At 40.3% G+C, this 22,674-nt stretch overlaps 1 protein-coding gene across 3 annotated transcripts in view; it reads right to left on the bottom strand.

Moving 5' to 3' along the window:
* The window catches only part of phkb (phosphorylase kinase, beta), a 98,215-nt gene that overhangs the window by 32,472 nt on the left and 43,069 nt on the right, over positions 1–22,674 (bottom strand). For all 3 annotated transcript variants that reach the window (XM_069535463.1, XM_069535397.1, XM_069535525.1), the window contains 4 exons: positions 21,735–21,792; positions 20,049–20,126; positions 17,972–18,130; positions 17,497–17,591 (listed from right to left, as the gene is read on the bottom strand). In XM_069535463.1, the coding sequence (XP_069391564.1) occupies positions 17,497–17,591; positions 17,972–18,130; positions 20,049–20,126; positions 21,735–21,792 (390 nt within the window). The remainder of the gene's footprint in view (positions 1–17,496; positions 17,592–17,971; positions 18,131–20,048; positions 20,127–21,734; positions 21,793–22,674) is intronic.

Below are 22,674 nucleotides of genomic sequence, written 5' to 3'. Positions count from 1 at the left end.
GTCTGAAAGTCACACCACAGCTCAGGACAAATGTAACCATTAAAGACCTTTGTACCACGATTAGATTTCAGATAATTTAATGTAAAGTAAAAAAAGGTTGATTGAACAAATGAGTCGCAATTGAACACAGGTGATTAAAGTTCTACTGCAAATCGCTAACTGCAGAAGACCAGGCAGGCTTAGGGAGGTCGAGTAAGCCTCAAACGTTAACTGCATCACTTCAATATGAAACAACTTTTGGAATGCGCTCAACTTTTGCCACGTTAACACTGCACAACTTTGAATATCATTGGATTACTGTGCAGACTTGCTGTTTTGTGATGAGTAATTGTTGTGAGTACATGACTGACTGACGACGGGGGTAAGACATAAAACGATCTTTTATCTGGAGAAACCCCAGAGTAGTATTTCAGTATGTCTGGACCATTCTGATTGGCTGTAGCAATCACCGATTTGTTTAGATATTTAGCTTCCTAGATATCTAGTCGCAGAATGCAACATGTCAGCGAGCCTCTCGAATTGAGTTTGAGGGATTAACAGGAGAAGAAGAATTGAAATGTTGCAACTAGACATGGAGCTGCTACCACTACTGCAGTGAGGGGTTAGAGGGAGGTTACAGCCCTGATTTCAAAGGAATCTCACTTCTACGGAAAACAAATCAGTTTGATTTAACTGGAAAGTGCAAAAACTTCATATTGACTTAAAAGGTGATAATGGTCTTGTTTTTAACATATTCCACTGACCAAGTGGTCAATGTGTCGATGAAGACCTATGCATATAAATAACAGAATTTAACAATTTTAATACTTAAACTTTAGAATTTCCATGACTTTGTAAAGAACTTTTATGGGCTTGTAGACCCTGTAGTGCTTGGGTCACAATATGATATCTTTTAGCTGCCAATTTCATAGTCTTCTTCTGATATTGTACTATTCAGGCATGCAAGAACAGAAACCTCTGAGTTGCCAACAAGCTCATGCATCTGTTAATCTGAGATTTAGGGGTGAGGAAGTAAATGTTCTTATTGTCAATTAAATCATTTGAAGAGCACAGAATTTGGCCTCTATTGTTTTTCCACTGAATTGATGTGTAACATAAAATGTATTTATTTATTCATGAATCAAAGAAAATAAAGCTAAGACATTAATGAAATACCCCTTGTAGGACGAGTGCTTGAAAACAAGCAGAACAGTTTAGTGAAGGATGTGGTTATAGCAGGAGTTGACAGGCGGTGAAAGCAGCGTGGATGGACAACAATTACACACACAAGTTTGGCAAATAGCTTTAAATATGGAAATGAAAACAACAGAAACTTGGCAAGACGAAATGACAAAAGGTTTACTCGTCCCTTCTGATCCTAAATAGAGCATCCTGCAGAATTCTGGTTCAACAAAATCACACTACCATTTAAACCGTTTTACCATAAACTTGCTCGTAATCAAATGACTTGAAGTATAAAGGTACTTAATCAACAGCCAGTCACAAAATGAAATTGTATACTATGGCACTTAACTCACAGATAGGAATCACAGAAGTCTGTGCCATAGGCATTTAGTGCATTTTTCTGAAGCAGCACAAGGACATTTGTCTCCACCTGGAAAACACCAGCTCAGCAGTCCCAGAGTCACAGCCCTGTGCTGAGGAACACTGGTCTGCGCCAGTCTGACAAATATTTATTCTTAGATGTTAAAACTTATGTTATTTTATCTAAAAAAAAATGGTGGAAAAACTAAAATAAACAATGATTTATCATCAGTTCTGCCGAAGCCTCATATTTTAACATTCCTTCATATTCCTACTTTCTTACCCTAGATTCTCTCCACTGCAATTACAGGCTGAGGACAGATGGATAGTAGTGGTTAAGGGACAGAGTGCTGACGACTCATTTTCCATGAGGAAGGTAAGTTTCCTTGGGAAACTTGTTTTAGGGCATGTTCTGGTGCCTGACTACTATAATGGCCTTTACTCTCATTAAAGCTCCTGTATATAAAGAAGGAAGACATGACGGCTATACTAAAGTAAATCCAAAGCGTGGACTGGTAGCCTGGCTGATGGCTGCAGTATAGGTTCTAATCCCTCCTCATTGTTAGTGGATGGGACATGCATAAAACAAAAATAGCAAATGTTCAGGGGTCAGCTTGTACCAAAAAACGAATTTGAATAAAACAACACTACCTTTCTACACAATAACAGACAGAGTAAGAAAAGAACCAGATCTTAATGTTATTGTAAAACCCATCAAAGGGGTTTGCTTGGTTTCAGTAATTGATATTAGAACATGATGCATTGAATTGAATTGAATGTCAAATGACAACATGGAAAGATATCAGAAAAGTGCACAATGTGTCCTTTGACCTGTAGCTAAACAAAGTCCGGTATCCACCCAGAGAAGAAGGTGTAAAATGAGAGAAAGGAAAGAGAAGTGCTGGAATGGACTGGCCGGAGGTTGCAACAGGCCTGGTTGCTGTGCTTGTCCCTCAGAGATATGACCACACTAAATTTGGTAAAGTGAAAAGCCATTTGCACACAGAATTCTGCTGTGAGTCCCTGCAGAACAGAAATGAATTTCAGCTTCGCTTCATTTGACTTTTTCTCCCAAAATTAAAAGCAGTCAGTTGTGACACAAGATGAGAAAAATGTCTGCGATCCATCTTTCATTCCTTCCTTCATTCTGTTTTCCATATATCCTCCCTTGTTTTTGTTTTTAATTCCTTGATGCACCACAGAATCTTTGTTTTCCTCTCTACCTTTCATTTCTCTTTTGGTCCTTCCATCTCTCTCCTCTCAGTCCCACTTTGTTAGCCATCATACCCTCTCCTTTTTCTGCCCCTTTGTCCTTCTTTCCTTCTCCTGCTCGTTTTCTCTTGTTTTTCTTCCTTTTTTTCCCTTCTCCATTTCCAACAATTCTACCTTCTGTCCTTCTTCTTTCCTTTCTTCGATCTGTTTTTGTCCATCCTGCCGTATTTTTCTTGTTTTCTTATTTTCTATGTCTGCCCTTTCTTTTACTTCTCTGCTTTCCTTCCTTTCCTCTTTCTTACTTCGTCTTTAAGCCCCCCCCTCCCCCATTCTCACCTTTTCTCAGTCCTGTCTATAAGTCTGAAAATCAGGGAGCTGGCAAAACATCTGAACCGACATTTTGTGCTTCTCTCTTTTTCTTAATCACTTTCACTTTTAAAAGAAAAACCTTTAAAGAGGGTTCTGTAAGTGCAGCAATTTAACAGCACTTAAACTGTCTGCTGTGCATGTCTGAAAGTAGAATATACAATAAAAATGATTTATACTATGTGTAAGTAGGAAAAGCACTGAGAAGATATGGAAGTGCAGGTGAGAGCAGTGTGTCTTCATGTCCTGAGGCGGCAAAAAGCAGCTGCCAGTGTTTACAGACAGTATTGAATGCTGTGAATGTCTACTTTCGAGATAACCCACTCACATGTGCACACACAGACACACACTGACACACACTGACACACACTGACACACACATACACACACATATACACACACAGACAGACATATTCTTCCCTATGGAAAAATGTTTACAAAAGTTCACAGTGACTTTTTAACTGATTGACTAATTGATGGGCTGACATTCCTTTAAGGATTATTTTCTCTTACAGCTCAGTATTAAATAATTAAAAAAACCACAAACTCTTTCTGAGTGCAACAAAAAAAAACTAGTCCTGAACTCAATGAGACTCTACGATGCTATTTCAAGGTCAGATCCCTCAGAGTGTGGTGGCTGGCAAAGCGCAGCACGAGGAAGGCGGCCTCAAGCGAGCATCACATCACAAAGGAATAAAACATTCAAAGACTTTCATGAAGTTAAAAAGCAAGTGAGGGAATTTATCCACCACGTCCCCTACCAAAGAAAAACTATTAGAAAGAAATATAATCTCTTCTTTTCATGCCACTGCACAGACGAATGACTCTGGGCTCGGTATCGTCCTCGGGAAGTTGGTCTCTGTGCAGCTCAGAGATTCATATTTTGATGTTTCAAAGTTCCATGGGTTTAGCGGAGATGCATTGGGAAGGGTTAAAAAAAACATGAAAGAAATGCTAAGGCCTTTTCAATCTGTGATGTGGGAGAGGAAAATGCCTGGTGTACGTGTTTAGAGTTAGATGTTTTGAAAAGGTCATCTGGTGGTAATAAAGACGAGACCATGACGAGAATCTGTCACTGTTTTAAATTGAACACAGTCAGAGGAATGTGCTGAGGTGATGAGGCGGGAGTTTGATTTAGGGAAATGCTTTCAGCCGGACGAGGAGGAGGAAGAAAAAGGGATGGAGAGATGGCTGTAGAGAAAGAGGGAAACAGATGGAGGCAGGAGGTGGCTGGAATCACCTCAGCAGAGGAGAAGCAAGTGAAGAATTGGATTGCATGCCACTGGCGGGTGTAATTGTGAAGGCGCCCTGACTGAGAGAGCGATACATTGTTCCCTGGACTCAGCTTACCATGGAGGAGAGAGCGCATACACACTTAATATGTGTGTGGGTGGAAGGAGGTGGTGGTGTGGTGGGGAGGAGGGGTTTGACATTACACATTATGATTTCAATACCGCAGTGAAATATAAATGTATTCGATGATTTGAGGCAACATATGAAAATCGAAGGCCTAGCAGTGTCAGGTGATGTTATTATGTTTTTCCTTGTGTGTGTTTATGTGAATGTAATTCTGGATAATGCCTCAACTTCCCATCCCCTGACATCATTTCAAAGTCACAAAGCTGGCAAATGAACAGACTCACACTGACTCTGTGTGTGTGTGAGAGAGAGCTCTGGCAATGACCCTGTAACAAATATGTCCTCAGTTTCTACGATGAGCTACACTCAGACACACTCAGATGTTTGCACAGAAAGATGTATGACACACATAATTACAAACATTGGGGACAGATGGGCATTATGGCTCCAATGTGCTCTCTCCTTTTTCTCTCCCATTCACACACCGTCTCAAAAGAAATGTTTGCCGAATAAACAGACTGCACTGTTATATGCTTTCTGCCAGAGGAGCAGTTAGAAACTGGTCCCAACACTTCCCTTTGTACTCAGAGACACGATCCAGTGTGAAATCAGATGTTGAACCCCTGAGAATAAATATCTGTGGTTACAGAAGGGACACGTCAGTCACTTGTCAACAGCAGGTGCATTTTGAGGAAATCAGCACAACCCCTGATAGGCTCAGTGTCCTCAGTTAATGCTTTAAACCCACAGGTAAGGATGAAAAAACTGTTTGATATGATACCCATCATCTGTTTCGCTCCCTTTTCATTCCTGACTGCAGAGCTTTTGGGATAACATAAATACATAACTCAACAAATGATAAGAAAGGTAGAGCAATTTAAGACATGAGGAAAGTAGTGATGAATAAGTTCAAGCTGGTGATATAAGTCTAATGCGACTGTGTTTGACGAGAAAAGAGACTTGTGTCAGACGCAACTCACACACAAAGCGGACATTAGCGCACAACATAGACAAACCGATAACTTGTCCAACCCAAATAACAATATTGATAGTTAGATCCAAAATCCGACACCACCCACCTGAAATAGCGCCCCCTTGGCAACAGGTCATTTTGTCATCATACATGCGGATAACATTTTGAAATTGTTGGTAACAATGAACAGAAATGAGAAGCAGTTTCCTTTATCAAAATCCCCTGGTTTGTTGTGTAACTTCCCCTGGTGTTCCTGTTATGATTACAGCAACAGCTACTGTTGCACTGGTTGTAACAAGGTACCTGCAGAGTCAGAGGTCATTTTTAAAGAGGGTAGGACATCTCTGAATGTATATTTCATAACACAATGCAGCAGTGTCCACTGAACTATAAGTGTATTGGTGACAAGGGAACTGTAGTAGGCAGAAAATATATAAATGACCAGAGAAAACACTCTTGAGCAAGAAGAGAATGTATGACGGTTGTATTAATGCTCTAAAATGCCAATCTAGACAAATAATACATTTACTAGGATAATATCAAAAGAATGAAATGATCATGACAGACGACAGAAGGTATAACTCTACTCTCACATGCTGACCTTTTCACATTAAAGTGTAGTGCCACATTGTCATTGGAAGAAGAATAAATTTAATGTTTCTTTATTTAATCATTTTCTGAAAAAAACCAGCAGACCAGCCTAACAATGCAGCGCCATTTCATCTACCTTGAACTACCCTGGACTGTTAAAGGTTTTCCACAACAATACTTAGGGTGTAAGCAGAGCTGGTAGGTGCACTTGGGAGTACAAGCCCCTCACCTAGGAAGCGTGTGCTTGTAGACTTTCAGCAGTACCCACCAACCAGCAGCTAAGAGAAGCCAAGTTTTCACCTCTCAACACAAGTGAATCCAAACTCCATATTCGCCCAACCCTCTGAGTACAGCAGCGGGAAGTGTTGATGTACCTAAATATGCAACGAAAGTGACAGCCTTTTCTTCAGGCGAGGGTTCGTATGTATTGAGCACAGCAGGATCAAATATTTGATCTCTGGTCTTTTTTTTTTTTTTTACCATCCTCCCTGAGGCTGTGTATTCTGGCAGCCTGCCTCCCCTTTGTTTCTGTGCGATACTTCAGAAGACACTGTACACTGGAGCTGGCCAATAACACTGACAGTGAGATGAAGAAACAAGCAGGGGCCAAAACTATCAGACACCACTAATGGTTCCCCCCTGGCACAGAGTACAGGCTGGAACACAGAAGAAGCCGTGGAGGTGTGTCTGCAGGGGTGTGTTGTTAAAAAAAACACACACGCTCTGACTATATAAAACTAGAATGTGCATGTGATGGTACGAGGATGAGGAGGATGCTTTTGAGCACAGGTGATGTATCAAGTGTGAATGCATGCAAAGTGTACGACTATGTCTGAGTGATATCCATTTCCCTGCAGCTTAAGGTCAGTAGCCATCTCTCTGGGGCTCTTACAGTCACAGACCACTGGGCTCGACATTTCCTGCCCACCATCAGGCCATTTGGCAAACAGCAGGGTTTAGAACACACTCAATCTGTGTGTGTGTGTGTGTGTGTGTGTGTGTGTGTGAGTGTGGTCCTGTACTTATACCTTTATGAGGACCTAAGCATAGACCCAACAGAGTAAATACATTTTTGCAAAGTGAGGACATTTTGACCGGTCCTCACTTTTTTAAAGGGCTGTTTGAGGATGAAGACTTTTTTTAGGGTTTGAATTAGGGTTAGGTTTGGGTCAGGCATTTGCTTTGGATCGATACAGTTAGTGTAAGGAGATAGGCAATACATCATGCCAATGAGTGTCCTCACTAAGACCAAATTTGTTTCAGATTAAGGTTGAGGTTTAGGTTAAGGTTCAGGTAAATGTTAGGGTTAGGCAAATAGTAAGTTGTGACTAAAGTTAGAGTAAGTCTCCAGAAAATACATTTAAACCAAGCTCAAGTCATGGACATCTTAGCAGGTGTCTGAACAATATGATCTGACCACAGAACAGCTGAGGCTGATGTGTCTCTAGACAAGCAATGGCAGTGCTACATTGTCTTGTCCATTTCCCCCAACAGGAAAAACAACAGTGAGGAGAAACTAAATTAAACACATGTCCTGCAGCAAATTGAATGGAAAATATTGTTCACAGCAGGATCAGGTCTCCTCTCTACCTGCACTCAAAGCAATAATTGTGCACATCACAGATTTATACACAAAGGTCTTCAACATGCTGCATAAGAAAAAAAAAAGTCTTTTGGAACATTCCTTAGCTGAAAACAAACTTACAGTGTCAGGAAGCCACTTATAGAAACTCCAGTTTTACATTTCTTTAATCATTTTGGCTGTATGTCAACATATACTGAATCCTATTGCTTTCCTACCTGTCCCTACACCAACTAGTCACTATAATCACATCCTCTTTACAATCACGGCCTTGGAATCTGGGTTAAAAGCCAATAAGGAGGCATCATAGAAACTTTTAAGTTTTACAGAGTTTGTGTTTAAATGTAAAAGTGACTCCTCGGCCGTTTAAAAAACACGTCGGGAGACAGCAGAGCTGCAGCAGAACCTCCAGAGCAGCTTGAAGTGGCAACTGTGATGTTTCCCTCTGCAAAACATCTTGAGCTCAAACAGATTATTCTGTGAAATGAATTAAATCCTGGAATTCACTAAGTGATCCCTTGTGTTGCCAACTTCCCCATGTTCATTATAGATCCTGATTTAACAACAAACCTGTATCTTGTCAAATTTTCTGAAACTGTGTCTTGATTCTCACTGTATTTAGTTTCTCTTTATCTCTGTTCTGGTTTTAGTAGATTTGTTATTACTAAATGTGTTTCATTTAATCTTGCTATCCCTACTTCACCTCTTATTTTCAGAAAAGCCCTTGTAGGGACGATATGTATTATACTGTATATATCAGAGGTTTTCAAAGTGGGTGGCGGATCTCCCCGTGGGGGGACTCCAAACTGTTTGAGGGGAGGCTCAGTGAATGGAAGAGAAAATAAATATTACATGAGTTACAAGATTAGTTATAAAAGGCAGATCACGTAAAACAGCCTAAATGCATTCGATTTAGCCGAAGAGATAAAGGACTTTACTGTTTTTACACTTGTTCAGTCAGACACGACTATATGCCTCAGAGGCACATAGAAGTTGGGCAAAACTATGCAAGTAGAGTGAGAGGGCATGGTTTTCCCAAACTTTGTGTAAGTGAAGGGCCACAGTCTCAGACTTAAAGAATATCCTGATATTCACATTCAGCCACAACATTAAAAGCTGGAGCTCATTAAACTGTTTTAGTATTTCAGTGCATTATTTAATTGTGGACATTCTTCACAAGCTATATGTGCATAGTTAGTCTGTGCTTCACAAATGTATCCTTTGCTACCAAACTGTACATAAAACACATTTTTAGGGCATTTCGCTTCAACTGACAGGAAAGGGCAAGCATGGAATGGGGAGAGAGAATGAGGAAGACACACAGCAAAAGGGCCAGAACGGAATCAAACCCGTGGCTGCTGGAGGACGCCTGAAGCCTCCGTATGACAAAACTGATTTTTAACAGGTTTTAATGCTTCACAGGAGAATGGTTTGCTATACAGATTTTCCTTTGTATGTAAGAGAAAATGTGACCAGAACTATCAACTGCAAATTCCCAGCAGCAGCTTTGAGTTAAGTTGGATCTTTAAAGCCCCTGGAAAATATAATCTATAACAATTAAATAATCATTGCTAAATTAATTACAATTAAAAGTAAGAGTCCCACAAAAACTCAGCTGGTGGGTGTTTTGACTCTTGACAGTAGATCGTGATATTGTGCCTTTTGACCCACTGTCAGTATGCGACATAACCACTTCACACTGGCAAGAAGAGCGGGGAGAAAACATATTAATCTTTCATGTGAAATAAACCAAACAAACTTCAATCTTCAAACAGTGTGTTCATGTAGGATCCTATCAAGCTGATGGAGAAAATAAATCATTAATTCTTCATTGAGTGGATCCTACATTAACACAACATATCTAATGGCGACTATGTTGTGGTAGGACTCCATTGAAGGTGAAAGCTGCTCGGAGCTAAACTGGGATGTTGATTCTACATTAGATACTCTGACATGTTGCAATTTGTGCTAAGATAAAAAGGTTCTTCTGAAGAAAGCCAGGTTTCCAACAAACATTAATTTTAAACATACAGAATGAAATTAGGTCATCTCTCTTTTCCTGCCTCCCTCCCTCTCCCTGTATGTTTCAGCTTCATTCCCTCTCTTCTCTCTGACCTTCTTAACCTCCCTCCTTGTCCCGCCCACCCCTTTCCTCCTCTTTTTCCAGCTCTCCTCCAAGGACGTATGCTCTTTCCCCAAGCTGTTCTATCCAATCGGGGGCCTCTCTTGACCCACACCTTATCTCTGATTGATGACTGACGGCTCCAGCAGAGTGGACGACATGGCAACTTTTCCATTAACCTTGTTTTCACATGGTGCCAGATACATAGATATGAGAGAAATCTGACATAAGCCAAAGGTTCCTCAACAGTTTTACAAGGTCACAGTTGAGTGGTGCGTCGCTTTGTTTATAATCCACACAAGTGCTGTTCTTGCAAGCACTTCGGTGCGTGTTTGTGAGCGCACGTTGTCTGTTGGATTCACACAAAAAGACCAGAACAAGATTCAAAGAGGCAGATGGAGGAAAAGATAAAGTGAGGCAAACCGAGTGAATGTGACACTGCTGCCATGCCAGAACAGCTCAGTGGATTAAGGGTGTAACATTTAAAGCAAGTGTGTGGCATAAGGAACATAACCAGCTAATTCACTTTTTATAGCTATTCATGACTTGTCTGATCCCCCCCAGTTGCTACGCCTGCTGCGTATTATTGCATGTTTGTCAGTGGGATGTCACGCCACACTCCCAAGGGTGCGTTTGATCTGACTCACCCTCACAGCGCCGAGAGCGTGTTGTCTCTTGTGCAGATAAAACCCCAGCACAGTTGACCACTGCTCTTTGGTAGCTAAATATATGGAAAGCTGCACTTCTCCACAAAGTCAAGCTACAAAAAATAAATCTGCAACTAATATTAGGACACAGTGGTGCCAGCAGCACTGTAGTAAAGCATTTTAGCAGATTTTGCAGATTTTGCAAACATATCTAAGTTGAGTAGCTTAATGTTACAGCTTCATATTATATTTAACATGCTTGAAGTTCATTACGGTAGTAAAAGATTCCTTTACGTCACACTTCACTTTGCATTAAAGTTGCATAAATGCCCCACTCACCAACTAAATCTTCACTTCCCACCCTCAAAGTGCTGCTTGTTGGAGGCAAAGCCAATGTTCCCTTCCTGCTGAGATGTACACATGATGCAAATTTAATACATCTCGCCTGCACCGACAGTGGGGGTCCACAAGTCTGAGACCACTTTCCCACATGTGCAATATGGGGAATATGTGCAGTGTAATCGTAATTAATTTTAGACTTGCCATATAAAATTGATGCTGTGTTGTGCACATTCTTAAGACGTCCTGCTCGGGCAGTGTTGCTACGTCAGCTGCAACACGTCGGGAGTCACTTCTTCTTCTGCAGGGCATTTCAGGGTGTAGGAGTCATAGCGGGTTTATGTGGGAATGAGATTGAAATTATGTGAATAAGTAAAAGAACATTGTGATCTTGTAAATTAGCAAGTCAAGTACTATTTTTATGCAACCGATACTAATGTTATAGTGTTGTAATAATCTTTTTTATAGTGTAAAAAAGATCTGTCAAAATTGGGTGCCGTAGATATTTTGGTGCAAAGGATTTACATGATGCATTAACTATTTAAAGTGGTATCTGGACATTATTGTATAAGTTGGGGACAACCTAGCAAGCTCCTTCGCACATTTTTTTTTTCAATTGTGAATGCCAGAGCTGATGGCAAATAACCCTGAGGTAACCTTATATAAGTCTATATGTGGAAGCACACAGGACAATATTGGAGACTATTCATGTGTTTAATATTGTGCAGCATCTCATTCTCCCCCAGCTGTGGAATGAATTCATGCAGGGACTTTAAGTGGTTGCACAACATTCAGTATGAATAATACACGCATACACAAACACACAAACAAGCTTGCAAATGACAGCATCCAGGAACACACACATGCACACACGCATATGTCTTATACATAGGCTGAGATTGTGATATGTAAAGATAGATCCATGCTCATACATAGCACATATTTTTTGGGGGGATACACAGAATGGGAAGTAAATTATACACATACACAGAGGAAGAAAGAGGGAGCATAGAAATCAGGCCTTAACTGCATGTGAAAGCTCAGCACGCCCATGTGCCTTTCCTGCCTGCAGACCAAACACTGGATGTCAATGATGCAGAGGCAACAAGACAGCTGCTATACACACACACACACACACACACACAAAAAAAGTCTTCCTTAAAGCGTAAAATAGTAAACGAAAAAAAATAGTGCAGCTACCTCCGCCTGCTTTCCTGTTTCCTCCCTTTTGTTTTCCTGTCCTCGCATTTTTTCTCCCACTGCCCTCCCAACTCAGACGTCTTTGCCAGGGCCACATGCAAAGTGTCTGGCTGAGACAGAAAAGGTGTGAGAAAAATAGAAGAATAAAAAAAACATGGTGAGGTGGTAAAAAGCTATGAGAAGAACAAAGAGGTGAGGAGCAGCAGGGGATAGAGGAGTAGTGAATGGGGCCATTTGACCATGAAAAGCGCTCAGCTTAGCACCAGTCAAATAAATAAATAACCAGAGTTAATTTCGCCTGGCTAAGGGCATAGTACAGGTATGCTTTGAAACTGAAAGTCTCTGCTTTTGGGAGAAGTAAACAAAAATTCAATGTTGCCGGATTAACCGTAGCCCATGGATGTATTAGAGGATCTGAATACATGTACAACAAATGGTAATGGTTTGTATTTAAAAAAAAATCAAAATGCTTCACAGGACAAGTCACCTTCACACATAAATTCTTAAAGCGCTTGTATGTGCAGCACTTTCTATATCACACACCATTAACAAACTGCCAACACAGAAGTCAGGAGTATTTCGGTGTTTAGCATCTTTCCCAAGGACACTTTAGAATGCGGACTGGAGGCGTCTGTGATTGAACCGCTGACCCTCTGGTTAGTGGCAGCTCTTTCTAGATAGCATGAACTCTTTTGAATGAAATTCTCTTTCTGAGCAAGACAAAATTTCCATCTTATGAATTAACGTTGGCAGCACACGCACGTTCAAGTGTTCTTTCATCGTCCCTTTTCATAAATGCATGCTGTAGCTACACTTTGAACTTATATTTCTTCATATTTTGCTACAAGCAGTTCCTGATTTCACTGTTACAACAGATGAACAGACGAAGTGGATTTGGCTACACCCACGCTACTATGTTTTAATTCATAAAAAGCATCGACTTTAGAGCTGCTGCAACAGAGAAGTTTGGAATCGCTGCTGCGCGACCCTGTTTTAGTTTGAAAAGTCCGAAGCTGAGTTTTAGTCTGGACAGTCAGAAACATAGATGTGTGGAAATGATGGAATAGACACTCACTAATGCTTCCTGATTTGGTCTTTTCGTTAACATGACCTTCGCAGATTTGTCAGGTTACTATCACATGACACCCTTTGCATGAGAAAACAACTGGCATTAGCCTCGGCTCTCAGTGTAGAACGCCACATGGATAGTCAATTATGAATTTTGGTGACCCTGTTGTCTTTGCTAACAGCTGTTGCGAAGTGAAATTCCGTTTTTTACCATGTTGCTACTGTTTTCATGTGTAGGAGACGAGTTATTATTCAAACAATTCCTGTTACACCGGTACGTGCGTGCCTAGTGGTCACTTGATATATGTTTTCAGGCGCATTAGTATGGAGGGGGTTTTTAACTGCACCGACTCTGAGGGGTTCGAAGGGTATAAGGGATCTGATGATCACCAAGCCTTCTTCTTCCCTTCCCTCTGTGTCCCCCTATCCATTGGCGCTGTGCACTACAGCGTATGTGACAGCAGCAAACCATTTACGGGTTGAAACATTCACCTTGACGCTCCAGTGGGTGGGCTGAATTCATCATCTCCTCCCCACCGATACACCCTGTTCACTGATGAAATGGAGCACACAAGCCTTCACGGTTTGCATTAATGTCAGTCACAAGTTGTCGGCTCTTTAATAACCTAATTAACAAGTTGTGTGATTCCGTTTAAAATGGCCATGAAAAGAGAGTGCATCCTCACTGGCAACAAAGCACCACGCCTGCAATATTAGTTTTTTCTCTTCCAGAAATGAAGTCAAAGCAGAACTATCCATTTAAACATTTATTTGCTTGGACCACATGCGGCTGAAAACATCAAACTAGATGTGATAGGCTTTTGTTGATGGGCTGCATGCAGGGCGCTGCCTGCTGCCATTACAGGCTGGGCTCACAGCAGGCCATCATGCTGCCTGAAAATCCAGCCCTGACAAAGTGTATTGTGATGAAACTTCAGATAATCTTGACAAAATATGCAGCCTACCTACCTGAGGGGAGTCTGGCATTACTCACACTGCATACTACTTGAGAGGCTGGATTTATAACGGCATTGCGGCGCTGCATGTATTCATCCTGTTTCCTTCCAGTGAAACATCACACTGCATCATGTAGCACTAGTAAGCTGATGATGATTTTATATTAACATGGAAAAACGCTGTCTGTTTGATCCCAGTTTAAGGTCTCGACAGCTATTAAAGAAAATCATAAAAATCCTCAATGACTTCCAAACGCAGTATATTTGTACCCTAGTGAGTATTTCTGCAGCTCAATCAATCTGATCAAATACACATAAAAGCAACACTCTGCAGCTTTCAGAGAGCAAGAGCGCCATCTGCAGTCATGCAGCATGGCGATTAATTCGGTTGGGCTCCACATCAGAGTGATAAAGTGGTTTTCATGTAGCGAAAAAACAAGGCCCATCAGTGTGTTGACTATTTACTACCACTCACTTAACTGAAACACAACGGTGGATATTACCCATGATCCCTGGCCTCCCGAACCAATAGTGCTGCAACAAGTAGACCAAACTGTCTTGATTCTTTTAATGATAAATCCCATTTTAACATTCCTCACTGGTTTTTGACGTCTCTTTGACTGATCTACAGCTTGGCACTATTCTTGAACTTGCTGGGCCTCATTCTGATTCTGACATCTTGCTGCAACTATCAGTGAGTTAACACTTCTCACGGGAAATCATAGCTGCTCATCAAAGTTCTTTAGAGCAAGAACACATGTCCACGGTGAGCAGTGGGGATGTAAGAGGAACCATTTTCCCTATTTCAAGTCATTGTCATTATCAAACTAATTTTGAAGCCACTATTTTAATGTGAAAATGTTGCATATTGTTGCAACATTTGCAGCAAACAGACCTTTTGTTATCACACTGTTACTGTCTGTTTTATGAATTAGATAATAGAAGAAACTAAAATTAAACCCTCACTGTGACCTATACAAAAGCTGTGGCACCCTTGTAGTCGTAAAACTCTCAGATCTCATTACGCCTGAGTTTTATGGCAGGTGAAGAATAATAACATTAACACAATGAATCATCGAAATTCCAGACCTTGATATGAAGAAGAACAATAGAAGTTCTTGAAAATCAAGAAAACTTTCAAACAAAACTGGAGTGGTGCACATCATCAGAAAGAACCCTCACCACAAACGTTACTGTCGCAAGTCTGCAAAGCAACGTCTAAGAGTTGATTTGGAGACGCTGTGGACAGCTGAAATCAAGATGGAGCTATTTGGCCGCAATCACCAATGGTGCATTTGGAACAAAAAAAGAAGGCAGTTGTATATTCTGTTTGTTTCTGTAATGGGTCATTTGTGAATGCCAACACTTGACCAACACAGGCCAAACAATCAGCCCACACAGACACATTTTGCTCTAGTGGAAATGAAATCCTCGCCCTTTTTTCCCTTAGAAGCTTGAAACTCTAAAACCAAGCTTTAAATGCCAAAACGTGAACAAAACAATGATCAGGACCTTCAGTGATGAATACTGAATTGCCCTGCAGTGTTAAAAAACACATTTGTGCATGTTAGAGGCAAATGTTTAACTCTTTCTCTGTTTCTGTTATGTTTTCTACTGACTGTCAGGCTCCCATCCATCTCTGCCTTTCTCTGTTACCCCCAATCTTTGTTTTCTCTGTTGATCTTTCTCCCTGCAACCTATCTGAGGAAAAATTCCACTGCTGTGGACCTATGCTGCTTCTTATTCTAGCTCCATCTTATCACCCCAGCTACAAAAAAACAGAACTGAACACAGGGTGCAGGAGCAGAATGGGACATATCAATCCACACTGGAAAGCAAAGAGAATGAACCGTCAGGCCGCTGTGCACGTATCTCCACACTTCATCTGTGTGAAGCTCAGAGCTGCTGCTCGGATATGGATTAAATCTCAGACACCATCACTGTTCAGAGACGCTGTTTGTCAGGGAAATGAACTGGGGTTCATTCTCATCTACAAGAATGGCCTCTCGGCGAGGTGGAAAACAGAGTACGCTGTTCATGTGTTGAAGGATGAATTAAATAATTAAAACTTAAGCTCACATGAATTACACAACAAAGTGAGCAGAGTAGTAGCAGAGAAGTGGAGTTGTTTTTTTTCATATATACGAAGGTGGAGTTTGTGGTTGGAGTTATGGTGTGTTTCCTGTTGTGTATTAGGAAGTTACTCCATAGCTCCAAAGCTTACGCTCATAGCTGACATATTTAACTACCCACTGGGTTGTGTAATGAGACAAAGTCACTCCATGTCAAGAACAAATGCATTCCACTCAGTTTGAGGAACAAAAATCCAGCCTGATCATGAGGATACATCCACCACTAACACATGGTTTTTATCTATCTAGTGGTGTGAGGGTGATATCAGTGTGTGTTATCTGACACTCAACTGTGGAACCTATAAATCAAATATGCCTGAAGTTAGGATGGCAGTTGGGGTAGTTATATCCAGCTCAACTCCCTGAATATAATAACAAGACTGCTATAATATATTTTATAAATTACTTAACGTTGTTCGGTACTTTTTGGAAAACACATGTTTTTGTTTATACAATAACTGTCATGTCTCATGCTAGAATCATGTTATGGTTTTTAGCTATTTCACATACGGATGTCCTGTTTTATTTTGTAGAATTTCTGTTGTTGCCTCATTTGAGAGATCTTCACTTCCTGCCCTCAATGTGTTTCCACATCCTTCGGAGGCTGCATTTGAAGACTGACTGCGTCTGAGTGGCACAACTCTCCCAATTAGACAGTGTCCTTCCACGCCCGAAGCAATGGAGGCTCATTACCAACCCAACCTACATCCCATGACACATGGCGCTTTTGTGACAAACCTCAAAGAGGCGGCAGCAAGCAAGGCAAAAAAAACATTTGAGTGATGCGATGTCGCAAAAGCCAATCAGCAATGAGAATGAAACTCCCTGAGGACGGGTCCTGGCACCAACCTGAACTAGCAGGTCATCAAACTAACCACTAGTCGGCCTCAGGTAGCGCTAAAGACGGTTACACAGACCCAGCTCCTGGAGGAGACAGTAAAATCCCACAAGACTTCTCAGACAGTCTTGTCTTGTGGGCCCTGGCAGGCTTCTCAGACATTTCCACTTCAACCAGAAGTCCTTTCTACTCTGGAGGAGATTGTTCAAATTGTGGCGTGTTTACTTGAAGTATTTGCGTGATCCTGCGGCCAACTAAAACATTTGCTTTGCCTGACAGCATTACTCTCCTCGTGCTTCACTCCGTCAAGATTTTTGATCAAACAATCAGAGTTGTCTTTTAAATCCTGACACAACCAAGCTTATGATTAATCATAAAAACTACTGAATAGAGCTACTTGGATGTATCATATAAATTCAAAATATAGAGCTTTTACTTCCTTCCATCATGAGTGGGCAGTCCACAGCAGAAAGCTATTACATCTACTTGATTTGCACTCATATTTACAAGGAGCACTTGAATGTAGTAGTACAATGAGAATGAAAGCCAGTGATGACAGTGAATCACAGTCACATTAAAGCTTATACCTGATTGGAGTATCGCATGCTGACATTACGCTGGTCCTGGCGGGGCACGTAGCGGTGGATGGGATCAATATCTTTAGGGCTGATCAACTCATCCACTGGAATATGAACGCACACATGCAAACATAGACATAAAAACAATTAACAGAAATACAAAACACACACCCACATAAACAAGTTGTGTTAAAGTTAAACAAATGTTAAAGAGTATTTCTTATTTTTTACATGAATGAAAAACACAAGGATGAGTCAAACTGCATCCTCTGTGATAAAAAAAATGTAATATTAACATTTACATGTTACATAAATTTAGATTATCTTCTGTAACACAAAATGTTGTATATATCAGTTTTTCATTATTAATGAACTTGCAGACTGAAATTCACACACAAACACAGACACACACACACACACACACATACACACACACACACACACACACACACACACACACACACACACACACACACTGGCATACCCAGCAGTTTGGCGATGTTGTACAAGGCCTGACCCCACAGGAAGACCTTCCCATCACGTCCAGAGTTGCTCGGAAAACGCTTCTGGCTCCCATGCTTGTTCTGCTCCGCCTCCACAAAATCGGCCGGTACGTAGTAGTATTTGGGGATCACAGCATGGCCTGGCATGAGGGACAAGGACTGTGAGCAGTGTGTGTGTGTGTGTGTGTGTGTGTGTGTGGAGGGACCACCTTCTACTATACTACAGAAACCATACTCAAATAAGATGTCAGTAGTGAAAATAAGTAGCAACAGTTCACTTACTAGAAACATTTTTTCAACAGTCATCATGGGACCTCTTCTTTACGCTTGGTACCATTTTCTTATGATACAAAAGCTAAGTACAGTGATGAATGCATCCAAGACGGACTGAGGACACAGATGAGATCCTCACCACAGTCACACTCAAAGCAGTATGAATGCAAATTTGTCTTGTGTCACATTGAGGTACTGCAAACACAGCTGATGTCCTCGGACCTGCTTCAGTTTCATAATGAACTGAAAATGTTTTTACAATTCTCATTGTTTCACATGAATTGATTAATTTATAGCAGCCCACCAACGTATCAACAATGACTGTAAAGATATGTATTATTAATTTCATTTTTTACTTTTTCAAATGAATAAAACCTTAATTAATTGTTGAGCTGTCACAAACATACACAAACATTTATTTTCAGACTATACAGACAGCAACGTATTTATTCAGTCTAACACCTGAACTAAGAGCTGTCTACCTCTGTCTCTTCATATAATCCCAACCATGTTGAAAAACTCATTATTTCTTTTTTTCGGTGACAATAGTTCTTTATGACTCTGTATGTTAAGAAATGTTAAATATACTGATTCTTAACCAAAGCTTGTGTGTCATGGGAAGTGCGACAGATAATGTCACTTGTTACTGAGTGGTTTGGCAAATATATAACTAAATAACTTCCTTTCTATATAGAATTTGGCTGACATGAGTAGAATGTAAATAATTAATGGTCTGTATTTATATAGCACTTTTCTAGTCTTGACGAGCACTTGAAGCACCTCACTGCACAGTTCCCCCCCTTTCACACACACATTCCTACAATGCACCCATGTGCAGCCCTTTCTCTTTCACACAATGTAGAGTTGCAGTTCTGGGCATGTGGAATTGAGGAGTTTCATGTTTCTGGGTATTTTGTGTCTGTTCAACTACATATGACAAAACCTACAACATCGTTAAAATTACACTTTCAATAAAGGATCTGTGTCAAAAAGAGAAATGAAATGCCAACTAGTCTCATTATAAGAGAGCATTTTGGTCAGTGGGTGCAGAACTGTACCAGTACATTTAAAAGGAAGATGTATATGTTCAGTATGAATTTAACCTTATTCAAAGAAAAATACTGACTCAAAGGATGAGACAACTGGAGTGAGATGTCCATTCACTATAGCAATGGGAGCCCATGACTCCTGGGAGGTCGGTTGGACCTGCACCAGAAAGACAATAGCGGCCTTTGACATGAGCAAATACATTTGCGGGTTTCGACTTTTCATTGGAATTCAAGAAAGAATAAGAAATTCTAATTGTAATAGCCTTTAAAACCCAGACAATAACTTCAGGAGTCTGGTAAATTCATACATAATCAGAACAATGATTCTGTAAAGAGACAGCTCTGTCTCACATCATGGTCCTCTCTGTTCTCCAATTATTATCACCTGTTCTATTATGAACGGACCGATAGAAAATCAAAGCTCCTGACATCCCATCATTTTACTGTTTCCCTGCACAGCTACAGGCACTGGTGAATATAGAATCCAGACTCTCTGCTCGTGACGAGAAGGTGAGCTCACTCTAATGTAACGCCTCTGTGAGCCTCTGTCACAGCGTGCGGTGGATGAATATGGATGACACCATTTAATAAGTGAAAGTTTTTCATTGCTAGGAAGGAGCAGGAGTCGACTCCAAAGCTCCAAAGTGAATCATAATGATGTCTGATGAGATAAAGTTATACGTGTTTGAGTGTGTGTTGTTGTGTAATTTGTTTTCATCCATCAGGAATTACTCACCCTCATATGACTGGAAGATGATGGGCTCAAGGAGTTCCTGGTATTCTTTGACCTGAGCTTTATTTCCTCTAAACACCCCTGCAACACACACACGAGGACGGAACTTTTTAAAGACACATATCGTTTGTCTAAAGCATTTAAAAATCAACATTCTTTAAAATAACGTGTTCTGCAGTACATGCAGTACACGTATGTGGGAATGGGACACTGTATATGTAAATGCATGTCTATGTTTTCCCATTTGCATGTTTGCATGCATCTGTATGCGGATTTAAAAAATGCTCCCCTGTATTCACCAGCTATAGTCTCTAACTCTGTCCGCCCTGTGTTTGGTGCTGTGCAGGTGCTCTACAGTGTTTTTCTCCTGCTGGAGCTTGAAGCACGGCTGCTGAGAGCAGTGAGGGTGAAACTCATGGGCCATAAAATCAGAACAATGAGCTGAAAGATGTTTAAATGCTTAGTAAAGCTGAGTGATCATGGATGATATTTAATATTTGGGTTCATCTCTGTGAACCATCTGTTTCATACACATACTGCAGTAACTCTATCCAGTGTTAATAGACAATAAAAAAGTTAATTATACGAGCTTGTGTTTAAGTGTTGTGTGTTAATGTTAAAGTACTCTGTATCTGCCTGAACAGCAATTTGAATAATGATCATTGACCACCAAATGATCCCAATCAGGCCTCTGCTTTTTTAAGCTAAACTCAGTCAAGTTAATATTAATGTTGACAGAGCCTCCAAAAGGGAGACAGGCTTCTCAGGGCACGGTCACAGGACATTCTAATTAGAGATGTAATGATACTATTTTTCCTTTACTGATACCAATAACGATAACTGTATTGTAGTAGTAATGTAAAAAAACAAAAAATAAAATTAATATTAATTAATAAAAAAATGTAAACAGCTGTATGCTCCTCATCCTGTAAGGGACGGATGATTGTTATCATTCTTGTACATCCACATTTCACCTGTGGGAATTTTCAGGGTGATATATTGCCAAATTGCAGATATTTTAGCTAGCTCCGGCTAGTGCTACACTTCGAGAAATCACTTATTTTTCACCACTCTAAAAACAGTACTTGCCAGTGGTGGCACAGCACAACTTATGTTTTGGAGGCGGCTAAAAATAAGGGATTTCCAGGAAAGAAATATTTTTTTCACAGATGCAATTTTGGCTGTATGAGAGGCATTTCTGATGCTGGTGACTGTAGCAGAACTTCTCTATTTTCAATATTTTAAGATTTGCACAGAAGCTACTTAAGATAGTTTTACAGCATTTGATTTTTTAGTTTTGTTATTACATTGTTTAGCTTTTTGGGTCAGTTTGAAATACATTTTATGCTTCTTGAGCTGTTCAAATATGATGGTCCAATAAAGATGAATCATCCCCATAAAGTCAGAGATGAGAACTGAGTTTGTTTCAATTCTGAAAATGTCTGTGGAGTATAAACTGGTATAAGGGTGATTAAATGATCCTTCAATTAGCGTTATTCTGAAAAACTACTACTATTACTTTTTTCTGATCATTCCCTTACATTTGCACACAAATATCTCACAAATAAATTTTTTGGGAAAAGGGTCTCCAAATCTTGGCAAACACTAAATTGCAATTTCTGTCTTCCGTCTTCCCAATGACCCACTTAAGGCATCACAACAAGCAGCTATGGATAGAACAAGGCTTACCGTCAATCATCATGTAGATGAAAAATATGGGAAACTCGCACTCGATTCCATCAAAAAGCTGGAGAGAGACAGAGAGGGGAGGAATTATTGCTTCTCCACTTCAGAAAGAGCAGAGAGGCACAGGGACTTTAAAGAAGCAGATGGCTGAACTTTAGTAACACTGAATATAGAACAGCAAGACAGAGGGAAAACATATACCAGAAATGACATTGTGAATGAAAACTGACAAAGAATAACAATTTCTCCCTCCGAGGTAATTTTTATTTTAATATAGAGTTGTGATGTTGGTTGTGACAAGGACAACTGAAAGTCTGAGATGTTTGTGATGTTTATGGTTATTAAATCAGTTGATAATTGAAAATTGTAGAAATCCCTAAAAGGCAGACTTAAGCTATCTTGTTTGAGATCAAATCAGTTAATGTGTGAGCCTTAGTGAACATTTGGAAGGATTGCTTTGAGGTTTTCTTAAGATAACGTGTTTACAAGACCAAAAACTTGCTTTGTAAGTTCACAATGACTACAACCTTTGTTTGCCAAATTCTAAGTGGATGTTTGTGCCTGATATAACAAAATTCACTGTGGGTGTTCCTTATGAATCAAATTCACAAGAACATGAGGCCATGTGACCTTGACCTTTGACCACGGAAATCGAATCACTTCATCCCTTAGTCCAAGTGAATGTTTGTACCAGATTTGAACACAAATTGTCTCAAGATAATCTTGAGATATTATGTTCTCAAGAGTGGGAACAACAGACAGGCAACATGAAAACATACCAGCACGGAGGCATTGAACTGCAGCCGCCTGGGTCCAGGATGTGGGGAAATCAATATATGGTGATTGACAAAAGGTTATGCAACTGATATGTACCTGACTTAATATTCGCTGGTGACACAAAGAAAGAACTGATCCAAAGTATTAGTTGAGACTGCAACGAGAC

The sequence above is a fragment of the Paralichthys olivaceus genome, chromosome 1, assembly GCF_024713975.1.
Source record: "Paralichthys olivaceus isolate ysfri-2021 chromosome 1, ASM2471397v2, whole genome shotgun sequence".
NCBI classification, from domain to species: domain Eukaryota; kingdom Metazoa; phylum Chordata; class Actinopteri; order Pleuronectiformes; family Paralichthyidae; genus Paralichthys; species Paralichthys olivaceus.
Note: the sequence above shows the minus strand (reverse complement) of the source record. Positions and strands in the feature narration are given on the sequence as shown.